This window comes from Notamacropus eugenii, chromosome X, assembly GCF_028372415.1.
Source record: "Notamacropus eugenii isolate mMacEug1 chromosome X, mMacEug1.pri_v2, whole genome shotgun sequence".
Lineage (NCBI taxonomy): Eukaryota > Metazoa > Chordata > Mammalia > Diprotodontia > Macropodidae > Notamacropus > Notamacropus eugenii.
Window position 1 is genome coordinate 52,266,492 of NC_092879.1, and position 18,384 is coordinate 52,284,875.

The 18,384-nt window shown below is 43.8% G+C and overlaps 2 protein-coding genes across 12 annotated transcripts in view; one reads left to right on the top strand and one right to left on the bottom strand.

The window, feature by feature from the left end:
• The window catches only part of LOC140515491 (uncharacterized), a 497,421-nt gene that overhangs the window by 167,175 nt on the left and 311,862 nt on the right, over positions 1-18,384 (top strand). The gene's annotated exons all lie outside the window — the stretch shown is intronic.
• Positions 12,185-18,384, bottom strand: part of LOC140515482 (fibrous sheath-interacting protein 2-like) — a 100,832-nt gene continuing 94,632 nt past the window's right edge. For 4 of the 5 annotated variants that reach the window (XM_072626199.1, XM_072626198.1, XM_072626200.1 and 1 more), the window contains 3 exons: positions 17,779-17,825; positions 16,454-16,517; positions 12,185-12,378 (listed from right to left, as the gene is read on the bottom strand). In XM_072626199.1, coding sequence (XP_072482300.1) covers positions 12,239-12,378; positions 16,454-16,517; positions 17,779-17,825 — 251 coding nt within the window. In that variant the 3' untranslated portion in view covers positions 12,185-12,238. Of the gene's footprint in view, positions 12,379-16,453; positions 16,518-17,778; positions 17,826-18,384 lie in introns of those variants that run through there. The other variant, XM_072626201.1, reaches the window with a different exon arrangement.

Consider the following 18,384-nt stretch of genomic DNA (forward strand, 5'->3'; position numbering starts at 1 on the left):
AGTGTAGAAGTGAGCCTGGGATCTCAAAGGGATGCTAGTAGAGCCCAAGATCTTCTAGGCCTGAGTGGGGTACACATATACTCTTTTGAGGGGAGGTTTCGGGTTTCTTTCAAAGTAAAAGGATAATTATTGGAACCTCCAAAGAGAGAGAGGATTAGGAAATAATACTTGTACACCGCCCCCCCCCCCCAGGGGTGTGTGGGATTCTTGATGAGCCATTAGAAGGCAATTAGAGAGATCTGAGACCAACTAGAGGTCATAGGACATGTCATGGGGACTCAGCAGGGGGTGGATCCAGAAACTCGTAGAGGGAGATGTTCAAGCCTTGGGGAGTCAGGAGGGGGAAATTTTAGATTCCTGAATAGAACAAGGACATGGAGATTGTAGTTGTTCGTTGGGGAGAGACTTGTGGGGAACGGCTATGAGATTCTTGGGGAGTTCATAGAGGACAAGGCGAGGATATAGCGGTTCTAGGTGCTCAGTAGAAGGGCAGATGCAGAGACTCCTTGGGGAGAGACTGTGGAGTTCTTGGGGAATCAAGAGGGAGGAGTTACAGAGACCCTTATAGAGGGGTAAATATAGGGGCCTGCAGGTACTCAGTAGGGAGGTTGAAGCAGACTCCTGGGAGAGGTTTTGGGGTATCTTGGGGAGTCAGAAGGGGAGAAATACAGAGACCCTTGAACAGGAAGAAGATATGGGAATCATAGGTGCTCAATAGGAGGTGGATGCAGAGACTCCTTGGGGAAAAGTTGTGAGGTTCTTGGGAGTCAGGAGTGGAGAGTTAGAGACCCATAAGCATGGGGAAAATATGGGGGCAGGCCATAGGGGCTCATTAGAAAGGTAAATAAAGAGACTCCTGGAGGGGGGATTGTTTTGAGGGTATTGAGGAGTCAGGAAAGGAAAGTTAAAGAGATGCCTGAGTAGGGAGAATATCTAAGGGTCCCAGGTGCTCAGCGCAGGTAGATACAGAGACTCTTTGGTTACAGGTTATAAGTTTGTTGGGGAGCAGGAGTGTGCGGTTATAGAGACTCCTGAACAGGGCAAGAATATAGGAGGAAGTCATTGTGGCTCAGCAGAGGATAAAGACTCATGGGTAGAAGAAAGAGTTGTAGAATCCTTACGATGCCAAGAGGGGGAGGCCATTGTGACCACTGAACACTGGGAGGATATGGGGGGGGGGGGCGTCACAGGTGCTCAGCAGAGGCTGGGTACAGAGTCTGTTAGGGGAACGTTTTTGAGGATCTTGGGAAGTTACAGAGACTCCTGAACAGGGTGATAATATGATATGTGTGTGGCAGGGGGGGGGGGGGCGGTGTGGGGAGGCGGGAAGTACACCTCGGCAGGGGGTATACACAGCCACTTCTTTGGTGGAAAGTTGTAGGATCATTGGGGGGTCATGGGGGGGAGTTAGAGTCCCTTGTACAGGGAGAAGAGAGGTGATTCCTAGAAGCCCAGTAGGGAAGTCCCCACTTTGAGAGTAGGAGGGCGTAGTTATAGAGACCCTTGAACAAGGAGAGGACATGGGGATCCCAGTTGCTCTGCACAGGGTAGATATGGGGAAGGTTGTTGGATTCTTGAACTGATAGGATGTGGAAGACACACAGACCCCTGAATGGTGGGAGAACATAGGGGCAGGTCATTGGGATTCATTTAGGGGTAGATACACATATTAAAGGGGAAGTCTGTAGGATTCTTGGGGAGTCAGGAGGGGGAAGACACAGAGACCTGTGAACAGGGGCAGGATATTGGGGGTGTTAGGTGCTCCGCAAGGAGTAGATGAAGTGACTCTTTGGGGTGAGATTTTGAGCCTCTTTGAGAATCAAGAGAGAGGAGTTGATGAGACTCCTGAAGAGGAAAATGCTATGGTGGTGGTGGGGCTCAGGGTATATACAGTTACTCCTCTGGAGGAGGTTGTGGGGTTACTGGGGAGTCTTGAAGGCAGAATTACAGAGAGTTACAGGGGAACAGGGAGAAGATATGGGGCTCCTATTTGCTCAGCAGGGGGTAGTTACAGAGACCATATAACTATGCATACCCTTTGACACAATTATGCTGCTACAAGGTCTGTACCCCAGAGAGATCAAAGAAAAAAAGGAAAAGGAACCATATGTATGAGAATATTTATAGCAGCTCTTTTTTGTGGTGGCAAAGAGTTGGATGCTGAGGGGATGCCGATCAGTTGGGGAATGACTGAACAAGTTGTGGTATATGATTGTTGGGGAATACTATTGTGTGATAAAAAATGATGGGGGGGGGGTTGGTTTCAGAAAATCCTGGGAAGACTTACATGAACCTGATACAAAGTGAACAGAACCAGGAGAACATTGTGCCCAGTCACAGCAATGTTATAAGGATAATGAACTGTGAGCCTTAGCTACTTTGATCAAGACAATGATCCTCCACAGCTCCAGAGGACTCATAATGCAAAATGCTGTCGATCTCCAGAGAGAGAACTGATGGACTCAGTGCAGACTGAAGTATACTTTGTTCACCTTCTTTATTTTTATTCCCTACTCTCCCACCCCAGCCCTTCAACATAGGTAATGTGGAAGTCTGTGTACATGACTTCACATGTATAATGGGTAACGCATTTCTTGCCTTCTCAATGGGTGGGGCGGGGCGGAGGAAGGGAATTTGGGACTTAAAACTTAAAAAATTTAACCTAAAAAAGGAGAGAGGAGTTACAGAACCCCCTTAACAAAGGATTCAGGAGGTCATAAGGGCTCTGTAGTAGGGTCAGATGATAGACTCTTATAGGTAGGTTGCTGAGTGTCTTGGTAAGGAGGGGGAAGTTATGTAGAACTCCGAACAAGGAGAGGATGTGATGGGTCTTAGATACTCAGCAGTGTATAGAGTGATGTGTGTGTATAGGAAGTTTCATGATTCTTTTGGAGTCCAAAGGGGAAAGCCACCAAAACTTGTGAACATGGGGAGGATACTGGGGTCACAGGTACTCAGCAGAGTAGATGCAGGCTCTTTGGGGAGAGGTTATGAGGCTCTTGGTAATTGAAGAGGGGAGGGTTACAAAGATCCATGAAAAGGAGAGATCACATGGGAGTCAGCAGGGGTTAGATACAGACTGCTTGATGGAGATTGTGGGGGTTTTGGTTAGTCACAGGGGGAGTTACAGTGACCCCTGTATATGTCCATAGGGTGTTAGCAAGGGGTACATACAGAGACTCATGGAGGGAGGTTTTTGAGGGCCTTGGGGAGTCAGGAGAGGGGAGTTCCAAAGACCTCTGTGCAAGGAGAGCATCTAGGATAGTCTGACTATTCAACAAGAAATAGATACAGACTTGAGAGGGAAGGCTATGGGATTCTTGGGGAGCCAGAGACTCCTGAGAGTAATTGTTTAGAGTTTGAGAGGTCAGGAGGGTAGACTTACAGAGACCTCTGAATCCTGGGAGATCTTAGGGTACCAACAGGGGAGACACAGAGACTAGGCAGGGGGATGGAAGACATGGGAGTCATAGGGGCTTAAGGAGGGGGTCATTACAAAGTCTCCAGGAGGCAGGTTTTTGAGAGTCTTGGGGAGTCAGGAGGTCAGACTTACAGAGACTCCTGAAGAGGGAGATAATATACGAGATGCTTAGCAGGGGGTAGATACAGAGAGTTCTTGAGGAGAAGTTGTGAGAGTTATTGGGGAGTCACAGGGACTAGAGAGACCCCTGAATGTCATAAGAATATGGGGGGGTGTAGGCATTCAACAGGCATCAGATATGGAGACTCCTTTGGCGGGGGGCTGTGGGTACTTTGGAATTCTGGAGGGAGGCATTGCAAGGAGCGTTGTAACAGAGGAGAAGATTGCCACCGGTGCCCAGCAGGGGGCAGATGCAGAGCCTCCTTGTGGGGGATGTTTGGGGTTCTTAAGGGAGGACTGACAGACTTCTTCCCAAGGGGAGAATTTGGGGGGGTCATAGCAACTCCTCAGTGGGGTCAGTAGGCAGACTGTAGGTAGCTTGTTGGGTACCTTGGTGAGTGAAGAAAAGAAAGTTCCAGAGACCCCCTCAACAAGGAGAGGTTACAGGACAGTATCCTATGTGCTCAGCAGGGGGACTAACGTGGGTTGGATGTTGGGGTTAGCATGGGGGCAGGTAAAGAGCTTCCTTGCTGGAAGTTCTGGGGAGACCCCGACGGGGAGAAGATATGGGCTTTGCAGGTGCTCAAAGGTACAGAGACTCTTTGGGGAGAGATTGTGGGGCTCTTGTGTAGACAGGAAGGGAATGTTACAGAGAACCACGAAAAGGAAGAGTAGATGGGGTCATAGTTGCTCAGCAGAGGGGCAGATACCTAGTCTCCTGGGAAGAGGGTTTTGGTAGTAGTCTTGGGACCTCAGGAGGAATGAGTTACAGAGATCTCAAAACAGGGAGAGGATTATGGGGTCATAGGTGCTTAAGAGATGCCTTGGAGAAAGTTGGAGGGTTCTTAGGGAGTCAGGGAAGAATGATAGAGACCCAAAACAGAGAGGATGTGAGGGTGATAGTCGCTCAGCAGGGGGTAGCTACAGAGACGACTTGAGGAGAACTTGTTGGCTTCTTGAGGAGATTCCTGATCAAGGAGAGGCAATGGTGGCAGGTCAGGGGCTCCTCAGGGAGGTGGATACAGAGACTCCTTGAGGGGGAGGCTTGAGAGCATCTTGGTGAGTCAAGCAGCTGGGGAGACAGAGAGAATCCTGGGCCAGGGGCAATTGTGAGGGTCTTAAAATGATAGCGAGGATTAGATACAGACTGTTGCAGGGGAGGGATGTGGGGACATCTTGGAAAAGCAGTGAGGAGGTAGACCTCTGGACACAGGATTCTTAGGGCAAGGAGAGACCTGAGATACCTAGGTATGGGAGCTTGTGAGAGTCCTGGGGAGGCAAACAGAGACCCACTGGGGGAGGTTATGGGTATTTCAAGGAGTCAGTGTATAGAAGACAATGGAGCCCTGCTTGGGGAAAGGCTGTGTGTGTTCTGGGAAGTCAGCAGGGGAGAGAAACAAGAGACTGAGGGAGGGACTGTGGGGGTCTTGGCAAGTAAATAGTGGGGGAGCTAAAGAGAGCTCTGAGCAGGGGACTTTGGGAGTCAGCAGAGGGAAGCCCCTGCACAAGGTTGCAGTGTAGGGGCTGTAGGAGGTAGGTACAGATTGTGAGGGAAATTGTGAGTCTTAGGGAGTCAGTCTGACGGACTCCTTTGTCAGGGGAAAGTTGTGAAGGTACTGGGGAGTTGGAAAAGAGATAAAGACATGACTGGAGGAGAGTCTTGGGGAGTCAACAGACACACTGGGGAGGGGCTTGTGCCAGGCGCTGTGCTAAGCACTTTACAAATATTAGCTGATTTGATTCTTACAACAACCCTGACAGATAGGTGCTATTATTATTTTCATTTCCTTGCAGATGAGTAAACTGAGGCAGACAGAGGTTAAATAACTTGCTCAGGATCACACAACTAGTAAGGGTCTGAGGCAGGATTTGAATTCATGTGTTCTTATCTCCAGGTCCAGTGTTCTATCTACTACTCCATCTAGCTTCATAAGGAGAGCAGAAGGGAGACAGAGACCTCTGGGCTGGGTGGGGTTGTAGGGTTCTTGGAGAATTAAGAGGGGGTAGGTTCCCCAGGTGCAGAGGTTGTGGGGTTCTGGAGAGATAGTAGGGGGTAGATACTGAGACACCTGGGCAAGACCAAGTGAGGAGAGAGATGTAGAGACCTCTGTTTCAAGAGGTTGTGGGACATCAACAGAGGGGAGACAAGAAACCTTTGAACAAGAGGAGGATGAAAGGAGCCATAGGAGCTCTGCATAGGGTAGACCCAGAGAATCTTGGCGGGGAGATTGTGGGGTCTGGGGAGTCAGCCTGAGGGAGACCCAGAGACCTGGCACAGAGGGATGCTATAGAGGTTCTATGAAGTCAGTGGGGGTAGACACAGAAACCCTGGGAGAGAGCCTTTGGGGGTCTTGGGGAGTCATCAGGAGGAGACAGACCACCCAGAGCAGAGGCTGTGGGGTGTTTGAGGAATCAGCAGGGAGTGGATTCAGAGATCTCTTTGGGAAGGCTATGGGGATCTTGGGGAGTTAGCAGGGAGAGACAGAGAACCCAGGGTACTGGGGATTCAGAGAGGGAGAGACACCAAGAACCTTGTGGAGGATGATGTGAGGGACTTGGAGAGTCATTGAGGGGAGACACAAAGACTCATAGTGGGGAGATGTTGGGGTTTGGAGGAGTCAACATGGGTAAGAGACTGAGACCCCTGGACAGCAGAGGATTTACATGGTAGATAGGGAGACTTGTGCAAGGGAGACTGGAGGTGGGATCTTGGGAAGTCAGCAGAGGGAGATCCAACAAACCTTAAGGACAAGAAGGTGGTTGGGGTCTTGGGGAACCAGTGTGGGGAGTCAACAGAGACTCCTGAGGGGGAGGGTGGGAGGATATAGGGGAGTCAGAAGGGGGAGACAGAGTCCCTTGGGAGGGGAGCCTGTAGGGTTGAGTAAAAGGGAGACACAGAGACCCCTGGAGGATGGTGCTGGAGGGGCTCAATAGAGACCCTTAGGAAGCGGGAGGCTATGAGATCTTGGGATATCAGCAGGGCAGAGACAAGGAGATAGATGAATAGAGAGATAGCTGCATAGATGGATAGATAGGTAGATAAATAGATGGATAGATAGATAGAGAGTTAATTAGATATATAGATAGATGGAAAGATGGATGACAGATCGATAGAGAGATAAGTAGACAGATAGATAGACAGATCATAGATAGATATACAGACATATAGGTACATAGATCAATTGATAGGTAGGTAGGTAGGTAGGTTAGGTAGTTAAGTTCATAACTAGTTACATAGATTCCTAGATAGATAAATAGTTAGATAGCAAGAGAGAAAGATGATAGATAGATAGAGAGAGAGAGAGATATAAAGATAGATAAATAGACAGATGGATAGATAGATAGACGGACAGACAGATAGACAGACAGGCAGAGAGACAGATAGATAGATACATAGATACTTAGATAGGTACATAGATAGATAGATACATAGATAGAAAGAAAGATAGAGAGAGAGATAGATAGGCAGATAGATAGATAGAAAGATAGATAAATAGAAGGACATAACATTACATCAGGGAAGCAAGCAGGGAGGCAGGCAGACAGGAATGAAGGAGGCAGGCATACAAGCAGGTAGGAAGCCAGGCAGATAGACAGAGACAGACAAACTGAGAAATATACACATAGAGTGATAGAAGGACAGACAGACAGACAGGTACATAAATAGATAGATAGATAGATAGATAGATAGATAGATAGATAGATAGATACACAGATGATAGATAGATAGATGGATGGATAGATAGATGGATAGATCGATCGATAGATAGATAGATAGATGGATGGATAGATGGATGGATAGATGGATAGATCGATGGATAGATAGATAGATAGATAGACAGATAGATAGATGGATGGATGGATGGATGGATAGATGGATAGATGGATAGAAGGGTGGATAGATGGATAGATGGATGGATGGATGGATGCATGGATAGATAGATAGATAGATAGATAGATAGATAGATAGATAGATAGATAGATAGATAGAAAGATAGATAGGTAAATAGACGGATAGATAGATTGACAGATAGATATTTTGAAAGATAGATTCTTAGAAGCTAGATAGACAGATAGAGATAGATAGATAGATAGATTGATAGATAGATAGAGAGTTAGATAGTTACACAGGTATATAGGTAGATAGATACATAGATGATAGATAGATACATAAATACATAGATACATAGATAGATAGATAGATGATAGATAGATAGGTAAATAGATGGATAGATAGATTGACAGATAGATATTTTGAAAGATAGATTCATAGAAGCTAGATAGTTAGATAGATAGATAGATAGATAGAATAGATAGATAGATAGATAGATAGATAGATAGATAGATAGATAGATAGGTAGGTAGGTAGGTAGGTAGGTAGGTAGGTAGATAGGTAGGTGGATAGGTAGGTATGTAGGTAGGTAGGTAAGTAGGTAGGTAGGTTGGTAGGTAAGTAGATAGATACATAGATAGACGGATAGATACATAGATAGATGGAGAGAGAGAGAGAGAGAGAGAAAGAGAGAGGGATAAATGATAGGTAGATAGGTAGGTAGACAGATAGATACATAGATAGATAGATTGAGAGAGAAAGAGAGAGAGAGAAAGAGAGAGAGATAGCTTGAATTATATTTTAGAGGAGTTTTACAATATTGTGATACATTAAAATCACAAGTTAAGGACAGCTGTTCTTGTATAGTTTCTACCTCTTTTCCAAGCCAGAATATAGCCTCTTTTAGACTTACCTTATTCTTCATGGTAGGTGGCATCCAGGCTGTCTTGGGTCAAGTGAAATCGTGACCCAGGAGATCTGTGTTTTCTTTACCATTAACATGCCATAACATAGTACATGTCCACAAAATATTAAGATATGGAAAAAGCCACATTATTCAAGATAGTGTTTCGGGTTAAGGGTCTCATAAAGTATGCTAAGTCAGCCCCATCTGGCCTTGTTGACAGAAGAACAGGTATTCTCTAAGTCTATTTCAGAGAACAAAGAAACTGTTAGGTCCAAGCTCTTCTAATTAATTCAAGTTCTGGCCCTTATTAACGTTCAAAAATGATATTAAATATCATCATTTCCTCACTTTGGTCAAAGCTAAGCCTAAGGCTTCGCCTGTAGACTAAGAAAGGTATGGAAAAACCTCTAATTAATCAGTTCTGGGTATGCAAGAGGCTCAGGTAGGGAGGGAGGGAGCTGTTCTTCATGTGGGCCTGGTCCAGACTCTTGGGAAAGCTGTCCACATCTGATGTCTTTTTCAGGCCCTTTCAAAATTGGAGGGTAAGGTCTCTTATGGGCTCAGATGTCCACTCAGGAGCAAGGGCAATGGATGTGACAGATGGATCCCAGAGTCTACAGAAAGACGTGGCAGGGGCTCCCACAAGACATGTGACTTGATAATTAAGAGGAAACAGTACAACACAGCTAAAGGCACATAGAAACAGTTCAGTTTCCCAGCCACGCAGGTCTAGGTTCAAACAACGCAATAAGGTTTTTCTCAAAATTCACAAAATTGCATAATTACATTAAATCAGGTACAGCTTAAACTTAGATGGGTCACAATAGACTAGTTTTGAGAATGGAGATTTACATGTCACCAAGAGGAACAAAAAAACTTAAACATGAACCATACAAATCAATGCTAACTAACCAATTATCAATGTTAACTAACATTAAGTTCCTGGTATCCCAGTAATCCATTATTAATATCCATTTAAACATCACTTTCTGAATCACAGATGTCTCATGTAGTTATCTGATACCTAGATAGCCTTTCTTTGACAACAGCTTTTATTCTTGGGACAGTTCAAAAAGGAAATTCTGCTTCTCTGGTTCAGATCTAGAAATTCCAGATAATTCTGGCAATGTAAATTAGTAAAATTTCTTAAAATTGGTTCTCCCCTTTTTTGGAAACTTGATAGAATTTCAGTTTGCATATCATTTACTGTTCTGTCCTTATCTAAATCCTGTACCTGGTATAAGAATCTTTTAAAATGTGAGGGTCTAACCATAAAATGAACTCATCTGCCCTTTAAAATTACTAGACAGGTACTTTAACAAAGAAGAAATAATTTCACTTGCTTTTATCACTATCTTACACAATTCTTATGCAAAAATCCAAATTTGAGATCTTATTATGAAAAACATAATAAATTCTAGAAGCCAGTCATACACATCTGTATATAATTCTTAGAGGAATCAGTCTGATCCTGTTGCTTTTCCTCAAAATTTGCTGTTCTATTTAATTAGACATGTATCACCTTACATGTTTGTGTTATTACTTGATCTAATCATTTCCTCCTTTGGAGGATGTTATCCCTATATTATATTTATTTATTTATTTGACTGAATATAGGTTAAAGTGGTAAGCTATTCATTCCTGCATCTCATTGTAGTAACTCAGAGATGTTCCAATTTCCACTTGTTATTTAACAGACTTAGTATTGTACTTACAGAACTTGATTATAGACATTTGCCCTAAGAGAAAAAGAGGGACAATGTCATATATCTTAACAGAGGAAAGAACTTTCTTAGCTCTGTTTGATTCCAAGAATAAGGCATTAACTGACAGCCAATCATGTGGTTGGTAGGTGGGGGGGGGGGGGAGGACTTAGGAGTAATCAAGTGAGGGATTGAAAGGAAATTGCACATTTGGGAAATAGTTAGCAAGATCCTACCCAGGCTATGTCCAAGGTTGTCTTCAAAACCTTTCTAGGCATCCACTATTCTCAGCCTGCAGCACATGTCAATTGGCTTTATGATAACTTAGACAACTATTCCTGTAAGCAGAGCTTCAGACAATAGTAAATTTCAGTCCCAGTCTTAAATAGCAAATAGAACACAATTTTTAACCCTTGCTTAGGCCGTAGAATGACTACAAATTCAGATCAGAAGAGCAAGATCTCTTCAGCTTTACAGCCTAATTTAACAGTAAATTATTTTGAAAATTAGTAGGCCTTCTAAAAATCACACAAGAAAAAAAATAAAATAAAAATCACACAAGAGTTTTCAAAACATTTCTTCTAAAACTATTTCCCTTCTTTAAAAACAGTTTAAAATTCATTCTGATGTTCACTAAACTTTTGTGAAAAAAATTAGTTGGAAACTTTTAAATGATAGGTAACTTTCTTCCTCCTTAAAGGAGAAATAAACCTTTAAAATTGTAATTCATTAAAACTGAGTTGTTATAAAAATGTCCTTAAGTAACAGGAATTCCCAAAGTATTATAACAAACTGAATTCTTAGTTATTGCAGAATTCCTAGATATCACAAAATGCTTTAGTAAAAATGGTGTTGTAATGGAATTCACATTAGTAAGAAACTGATCACAGAAAAACACTACTGCTTTTAAAATCTTTTTAAAGAATGGAACATCTTAAGGTGGGTCTCAAGTAGTTTACATAAATTTCTTCACATGCTGTCCCTACACTTCTACGTTCTCCTCTCTATAATTAGATCTGGGATGAGAGGGGTTAACATGTACTCTTGTAGGTGTTAAAAATCCCCGATCTGAGATACTCTTCTTAACTCTGAGAGGGAATGGGAAATGCTAAGTGATCAGGATTGAGAGGGAGTGTTTTAGCAAGGTGAGTTCCTGGAGCTACCCATAATCTTAGGATGTTTTTTCCCAGTAATTTCAAATGTTAGGTCCAGGCTTTCCTTAATTCAAGCTCTGGCCCTTATTAAAGTCCAAAAATGATATTAAATATTATCAGTAACTATTGTGAAAAGTGGGGGCTTACCTGTAATTCTTTTACTAAATTTATTAACTTCTCTATTGCACAAAGGCCCAACTTGAGTTCTTCATGAAGCTCTTCTAGTCCACATTGACCTGTCTTTGTCTGATTTCCTATAGCACCTAGCATTTAATGATTTCTTTTTGGTTTACTCTTGAGCTGTAAGTTCTTTAGCTTGAGAAATTCTTTGGGTATGGATTCTCTCCACCTTTGCAGATGGGCAACTCATCTTAGTTGCCTGAAGTTACAGCCAGTACGTGTCAGGTAGGATTTGAACTCATCTTGACAGTGTCTTGGCTTTTTTCTGTGCTAATATACTGTCTCATATTGTTCTCTAATTTTACAATGTTAGAGCAGGAAGGGACTTTAGATCCCTCTTTTTACAGATGAGGCAGTTTTGAGGTCCAGAGAGAAAAAAACAACAAGGTCACTCAACTAGTGAGTAGAGCCAGAACTGAAGCCTAGGGGCCTGTCCTCTTTCCATTATACCCCATTTCCTGTGTGTTAGGTTAGTTTTGTCTCCCCAATAGTCTCTAGTATCAGCTCTATGGGGGGGGCTTCTGCTTTTTTGTAAATCGTGTACTCGAGCTAGTGTTGTGCATCTTTGTATACAGCTAGACATGTCAACAAATTGTTTTTAAATACAAAGCTCTTTGTCATGACCTATCCTTGTATTACCTTACCCTTAGGGAATTCTGAAATGCTTAGGACAGAAAGCTCCCCTCCTTCAAGAGTGTACTTTTCTCAGAACCCTTTGAGAGGAGTTAGCTCCTTTTACAGATAAGGAAACAAAGGCTCCCTCCCCCTTAAACAGTGCAAGCAGGCTTCTGCTTCTATAATTTATCAATCCATTCCTTGGACACACCCTGATTGTTTTTAAATATATTTAACTTTCTTTGACATTAAGTATGTACAGCATTTTCAAGGCTTGTCCTCCTGGTTAGGTGGTATTGATGCAACGTCAGTAGCAGTGCTTGATCGAGAAAACAACCTTGACAGAGCTGAAGACACCTTCTCAAGCATTTTGGAAGATTGTCTGGAGACTTGAGCCCTAGGAGTTCCTGTAGACAGACATCATGGGAAGTGTAAAGAGCTAGGTTAGAGCTGTTGGACTCTTTTTAACTCCTCTATGAGCAAGGTGAGGCCTTGGGCTTATGTGGATGGAAGGCTTCTCCTACTCTTAGCCCCCTCCTCTCTTACTTTGTCATCTCTTTTCTCTAGGGCTTCATGTTTTACAAAGCATGTTCAGAGGTTTTCTTAGGTGAGCTTTAAGATAAGCCTTGTAGGAGGTAGTTTAAGGATTAGCATTCCACAATCTTTTGTCAGTTTACTTCCGTGGTCTTATTTTCCAAATGTCCCTTCATACATTCTAATACCAGGCCAAACTCTAGAGTCCTACTCTCATGACTTGCCTTCTCTCACCCCTCAGACTCCAAGTGTCCAAAAAGGACATCTCTACCCAAACCTACTCTTTGGTTCAGCTTCCCACCTTGTGTTAGTCACGTAGGCTTGAAACCAGGGAGTCATGCTGGATTACCCCCTCATTCCCCAACAATTCAGTTGCCATGTTACCTTCACAATATTTGTCCCATCCATCCCTTCCTCTCCATTCCCACCTTCTAACTGCTCTTTTTGACCCTAGTCTTCTCACTCCAATTCAGCCTTCACACAGTGGCCCAAGTAATCTGTCTAAACGGTAGGTCTGGCCATGTTACTCCTCTGTTCAACAACTTGTGGGAAGCAAGAAAGCTGTTTTCCACAGTCCTAGGTGATAAGGGTTGTGACCTAGCATGGACAGGTTAAAGGTCAGAGACTAATGAGCAGGCTCAAGGAGCTGTATGAGGAAAAGCCTATCAGACAAGAGAACATGGAATCACATGGCCAGGGTATGGTATCCGAGGAGATCCAAAGTTAGGAAAACAGTATAAGAAGCCCCATGTTTCTCTGTGTTGTAGTCATCCTGTAACCTTACTGGGGAAGCTATAAGGCTACACATCCATTCAGGGGGAATGGATTAATAAAAGCTTTCCTGATTTCACAAGTATTGTCCTTTGTTTAAGGTGAGCATGTTTCTCACTGTTGGGGGCTTATTAGATGAACTTGTTTGCTTCATCTGGGATGAAATACAGATTCCTGAACTTGGTATTCCAGTTTTATTTTGTGCATCTCCCCTTCACAAAGTTTCCTCTGTTTTTCTCAAACTGTACTAATTAAACTCTTCCCCAGTTTGGATATGCCACCTCTTGCCTCCATATATTCTTGTAGACCTAGGATAAACTCCTGCCTCATCACCTACAAGTCTCTATTCCTTCATGTCCCATTTTGAAAAAATTCTCTTTCCTCCCAAACTTCCCCTCTTCTGGACTACCCTATTTCTGGTGCAAGTCCCAGTTCACAGGTGTCTCAGGTTTATGGCCTTGGTATGATCCTTAGCTTCTCACTCTCTCACCCCACCCCATATCTGTATATTTATGCCATCTCTCCGTTGGCCCTCATCACCTCTCACCTAGAGTATTGCAACAGCCTCCATGTTGGTCTCCCTGCCTCATATCTCTCCTCACTTCAGTCCAAGCCCAGATCTAACCGTGTGACTTTTTTACTCAGCCAATTTCAGGGGGCTCCCTGCTGCCTCTGGGAGAAAATATAAACTCCTCTGCCTAGCTTTCTGGCCAAACTGTTGTCCTCTTTGTTCCTCACCTCCATGCCTGGAATGCACCTTGTCCTTTCCACCGCACTCAAGTTCCTTTCTGCCATTTAGATGCAGCTCAGGCACCATCTTGTGCATGACGCCTTTCCTAATCTGTCTCTCCATCCCCACCCCCTTCTTGTCTTTAACTGCTTTACTTATTTGTATTTTCTGTACATTGATGCTGGGTATACTTAGTTATCTTCTTATTTGCCTGTGAGGTTGGAAGCTCCTTGGGAATAAGGATTGTTGTTGTCTTTGCCAGATTGATGAAACCGATGAGTTTTTCTCCCTTTTCCCAGCACCCTTTGCTTAGAAATCTACTTTGTCACACTCTTATCACACACACTGTACACCTATGGCTCCCTCCACCCAAGGCAAGGGCCAAAGGACCACCATTCTTCCCCTCTAGGCTGCCCGAGCTTCCTGCCTCTGTTTTTCTGTGTATACTACCTGGGGATCAGAATGCCTCTGTGCCTTTGTTGGAGCTGGGCTTTCTTCTGCCTCTTAGAGCAAGTGCATTAAAGACCCAACTTCCCAGTTGCAACAAGGATGCCTCCCATCAGGCTGGCAGCTCCTGATATCTCAAATGGGAAGGGATTTGAGATACGGATTAAGTAGTAGAGCCAGTCTTCAAACCCAGCTCCTCAGGCTGTAAATCTGGTGCTCTATTCTTCTACACCAGTATTGTGTTATAGCTTCGCAGAGACACTGGTTCTTGAGAAAGTCCTTAATAGGTAGGATCCCAATAGCTCAGGACAATAATTGTGTTTCCCTTGACCAATGAGTGATCTGAGTCAGCAGTACTCATGCAGGCTTCCAAGAGCCTGCTAAAGCTGAGTGAGTAGGCCTGGTACCCAAATGCCTTTTTGCTACATGCCAGGATGCCATCCCTCCCCCTGGCCTGAGTCCTATCTACTCTGAGCAGTGGGGTATGATGAGAAGTAGAGGATTTGGAGCCAAAGGGAGTCAGAATAAAGCCTGCCTCTGTCTGCTGTTGACCATCATGGTATTCTTGGCTACGTTTTCCTCTCTGGGTCTTGATGGCCTCTCTAAAATGAGGGGGTCTAGACTACTTTTAGGTCTCTTATCTTTAATCCTTTAAGCCCATGTGAAAATGCAAGGTTAGAAGAGCATCTGTTTTTCTAAACTTTCTAAATTAAGTTGACTTTCAAAACAAAACTACCATGAAAAATGAAATAGTGGGGCTATCCCAACAACTCTAATCTCCCTTCCCCACTACACATAAGTATTCTCTCTCCTCTCTCCCTTTCCGCTCTCCTCCATCCTCTCTCCTCTCTTAAGCCAAGGCCTTTCCTCTCACTTACAAATGGCCATCATCAGTCATCATGGTGTGGTGGCAGTGGAGATGGTCACAGAGCCCAGAGGGAGGCCTTTTTTAGGTCACAACAAAGACTGTGCCTCTGACTTGCCCACAGTCAACCAGCTGGTAAATATCAAAGGTGAAATTTGAACCCGGGTTTTCCTAACTACAGGGCTAGCACTATCTACTGTACCACACTGCCCTTCTAAGAGGCAAATGACAGAGGAGAGTAGACAACATGAGAGAGATTTATTACATGGAAGCATACATATATTCGTATATATGTATATATACACATACATACATCTGAAGGGGAATGAATGAAAACATGAAAAAAAGAAGAGACAAGCACTGTGTCTCACGTCAAAGTCTTCAGTGCCCGAGTTGTATCTAGTTTCTTTGAATAGACTGTAATACCGACTGTATCTGGTAAAATCAGTCTAATTTCTGGGCAGTGGGCCTGCTTTATTGGTCTGAGATGTCTTGGGCATCTTAATTGCACTAGATGGTAGGTGATTTATAATGTAGTTACAGCAATACTGGCTTAGAACAAAACTTACTCAAGAATTCATTTGACAATTTTAACCTCTCTCCAGGCAGTGTGGTACAGTTGATAAGAGAGCCTTGGACACAAAACCTCAACCCTGGCTACACAGCTAATCTTCTGTAATATCAAGTAAAACCATTCAAAGAAGAAGTGGCATCCAGTGCCCTGGATTTTGAGACTGATGACTTGGGTTCCAATCTCATCTTTGCTAAGTATTAGCTGTGTGACCTTGGGTAAGTCACTTCTCTTTTCTGGGCTTCAGTTTCTTCTTCTGTAAAATGAGGAATTTAAACTAGATGAGCTCAAAGGTTTAAATCCCATGATACATTTTGGAATAGGAGAAGGAAAGCCCTGTCTGAATTAGTAAAAAGCCTAAATCACAGAGAGACCGTGGCAGTTTAGTTATGTGGTGGGACACACAATGACAAAATGGAAGGCTTCTGCCAGTTTGGGGACCACTTGCTATTTCTGCTTCTTGGGCCTGGGGGCAGAAATGAGGGAAGGAAATGATCACAAATCTTCAATTCACAGGGACCAAAGTGGGAACTTAAGCTAATATTTGAAGAACATGTTACATACTTGGTGTGCCCTCCTTGGAGGCCTGATTGGAGGTTGATGTAGTGCCTTCGTAGATGGTGATAAACTGCACCAAGATAAGAGAGAAAAAGAAAACATCAATATCCTCTCTAGTACAGGATGGTAAAGTCCTATGACCTCTAGCATGGGTCTTCTGTAGAAACCAGGGAAGGGCTCAGGAGTTGCTGAGGTCACAGCAACCACTGCTCTTGTGACCCAATGTCATCAGTGCCTTAAGACCTCCAGAAGTTTGCAGTACAACCCACACCCCAACATGCACAGCAGAAAAGAAACCAGGCCACCCAGTAACCAGACTGCTAGTGCCAGACTGCTTGTGCCATGGTTGTACAAATCGTTCTCTTCAGTTTTCCTATTCAATACCCTTGCTTTAGCGTGTTCATGAGGCCAGTTAAAGCACCCAGTGCTCTCCCCTCTCAGGAAAGGAACTACTATCATTGACTCCTTCCTACAAATGAGAGGAAGGTATTGCTTCTCCCAAAGGAATTTCCATTTATACTGTATTTATAGTTGGGGAATAAAAGGTTTTATCCTCTTAAGAAAGGAGTATCAAGCATCACATACATCATCCTTTCCCGAGAGGGGCACTGAATAGGAAAACTGACGATTTGTAGAACAGTGTAAGGACAGACTACTTTGGAAGCTTTAATAACTTGGAGCAGGACAGTGAAAGAGCAACCATGATTCCAGAGGACTCATGGTGAAGCAGGCTGCCCACCTCCTGACAGTGGGGATGGACCCAGGGTGCAGGATGAGACTTTTTGGACATGACCACTTTGGGGAATTTGTTTTGCTTGACTTGGCAAATCTATCACAAGAGTTTTGTTTTTCCTTTTTTTTTCCAGTGAGGAGAGGGAGAGAAAATAAAACCTTGTCAGTTGAAAAAAATTAAATGTTTTGAATACCAAAATTAAAGGAAGCTGGCAAGGGCAGTCCTTGTGACAAAAGTAATCAGGTCACATTGGCACACACAAGAGGAAAGAAGCAAGGCCCATTATATCTGGGGGCCAAATTCCAATGTCAGCAATGACTACCATCAGGTTTTTTCCCTTAGTTTGTTTCTTCAACTATAAAACTGGAATCTTAAGACTTGCCCAGTGCTGCTGTGAGGACCGTGGCTGGAGAAACGGGAGCTCTTATTAAGGGGCTGGCTCTCCTTTGGAATTCGTGGACTTTTAGACCATGGGGAAGCCAGGAAGGGCCAGAGGACCTCCAAGTCATCTTGGATGTGGTCACTTCAGGCCAACTCTGCTGTTTTGTTGGGGTCTCAGCTCACCCTCCACTCTTAGGTGTAACTTTGAAATACATACCTGAAGGCTACTTGTTTCATCTAGGGTCTTGGCCTCTTCCAGATACACTGTGAGTAAAACACAGAGTTGTGAAAGTCTAAGATCTCTGTCTGAAAAATGATCATTTCTAAAGGAGGTCAGATTTCTATCACACTTGTTCTCCATAACTCACCCAATATCCCACAACCAAAATTAGTGGGTGTTTAAGTCAGTTAAATTGGAATCTTTCCAGAGTAAACTGAAGCCTAAGGAGGTGTGGTCCTTGATAGTGTTGGGGGTTGGCTCTGGCTCCCTTGGGAGAGATTATAAAAAGATGGAGCATGGTATAGCATTAAAGTCCAATAGATTAGATGCAGGGCTGGCCCTGCCAGGAATTCTGCAGGACCTTGGGCAGTTACTTCCCTTCTCTGGTCCATGTGTAAAATGGACGGGGTAGGGTTGGCCTTTGCTTTAATTCTAGGATGCAGGGAACACATATGTGATACTTCATGTTCTCCTTAGACTGCAGGCTGTTATTTCTGGTGAAGGGTTGGCAGTGAGACATGGAGATGGACAGTCTTCCTTGAGGACTGGTGGCTCAACTTTTGCAAGTAGTTTAAATGGGTCACAAGACTGGAAAGTGTCGGG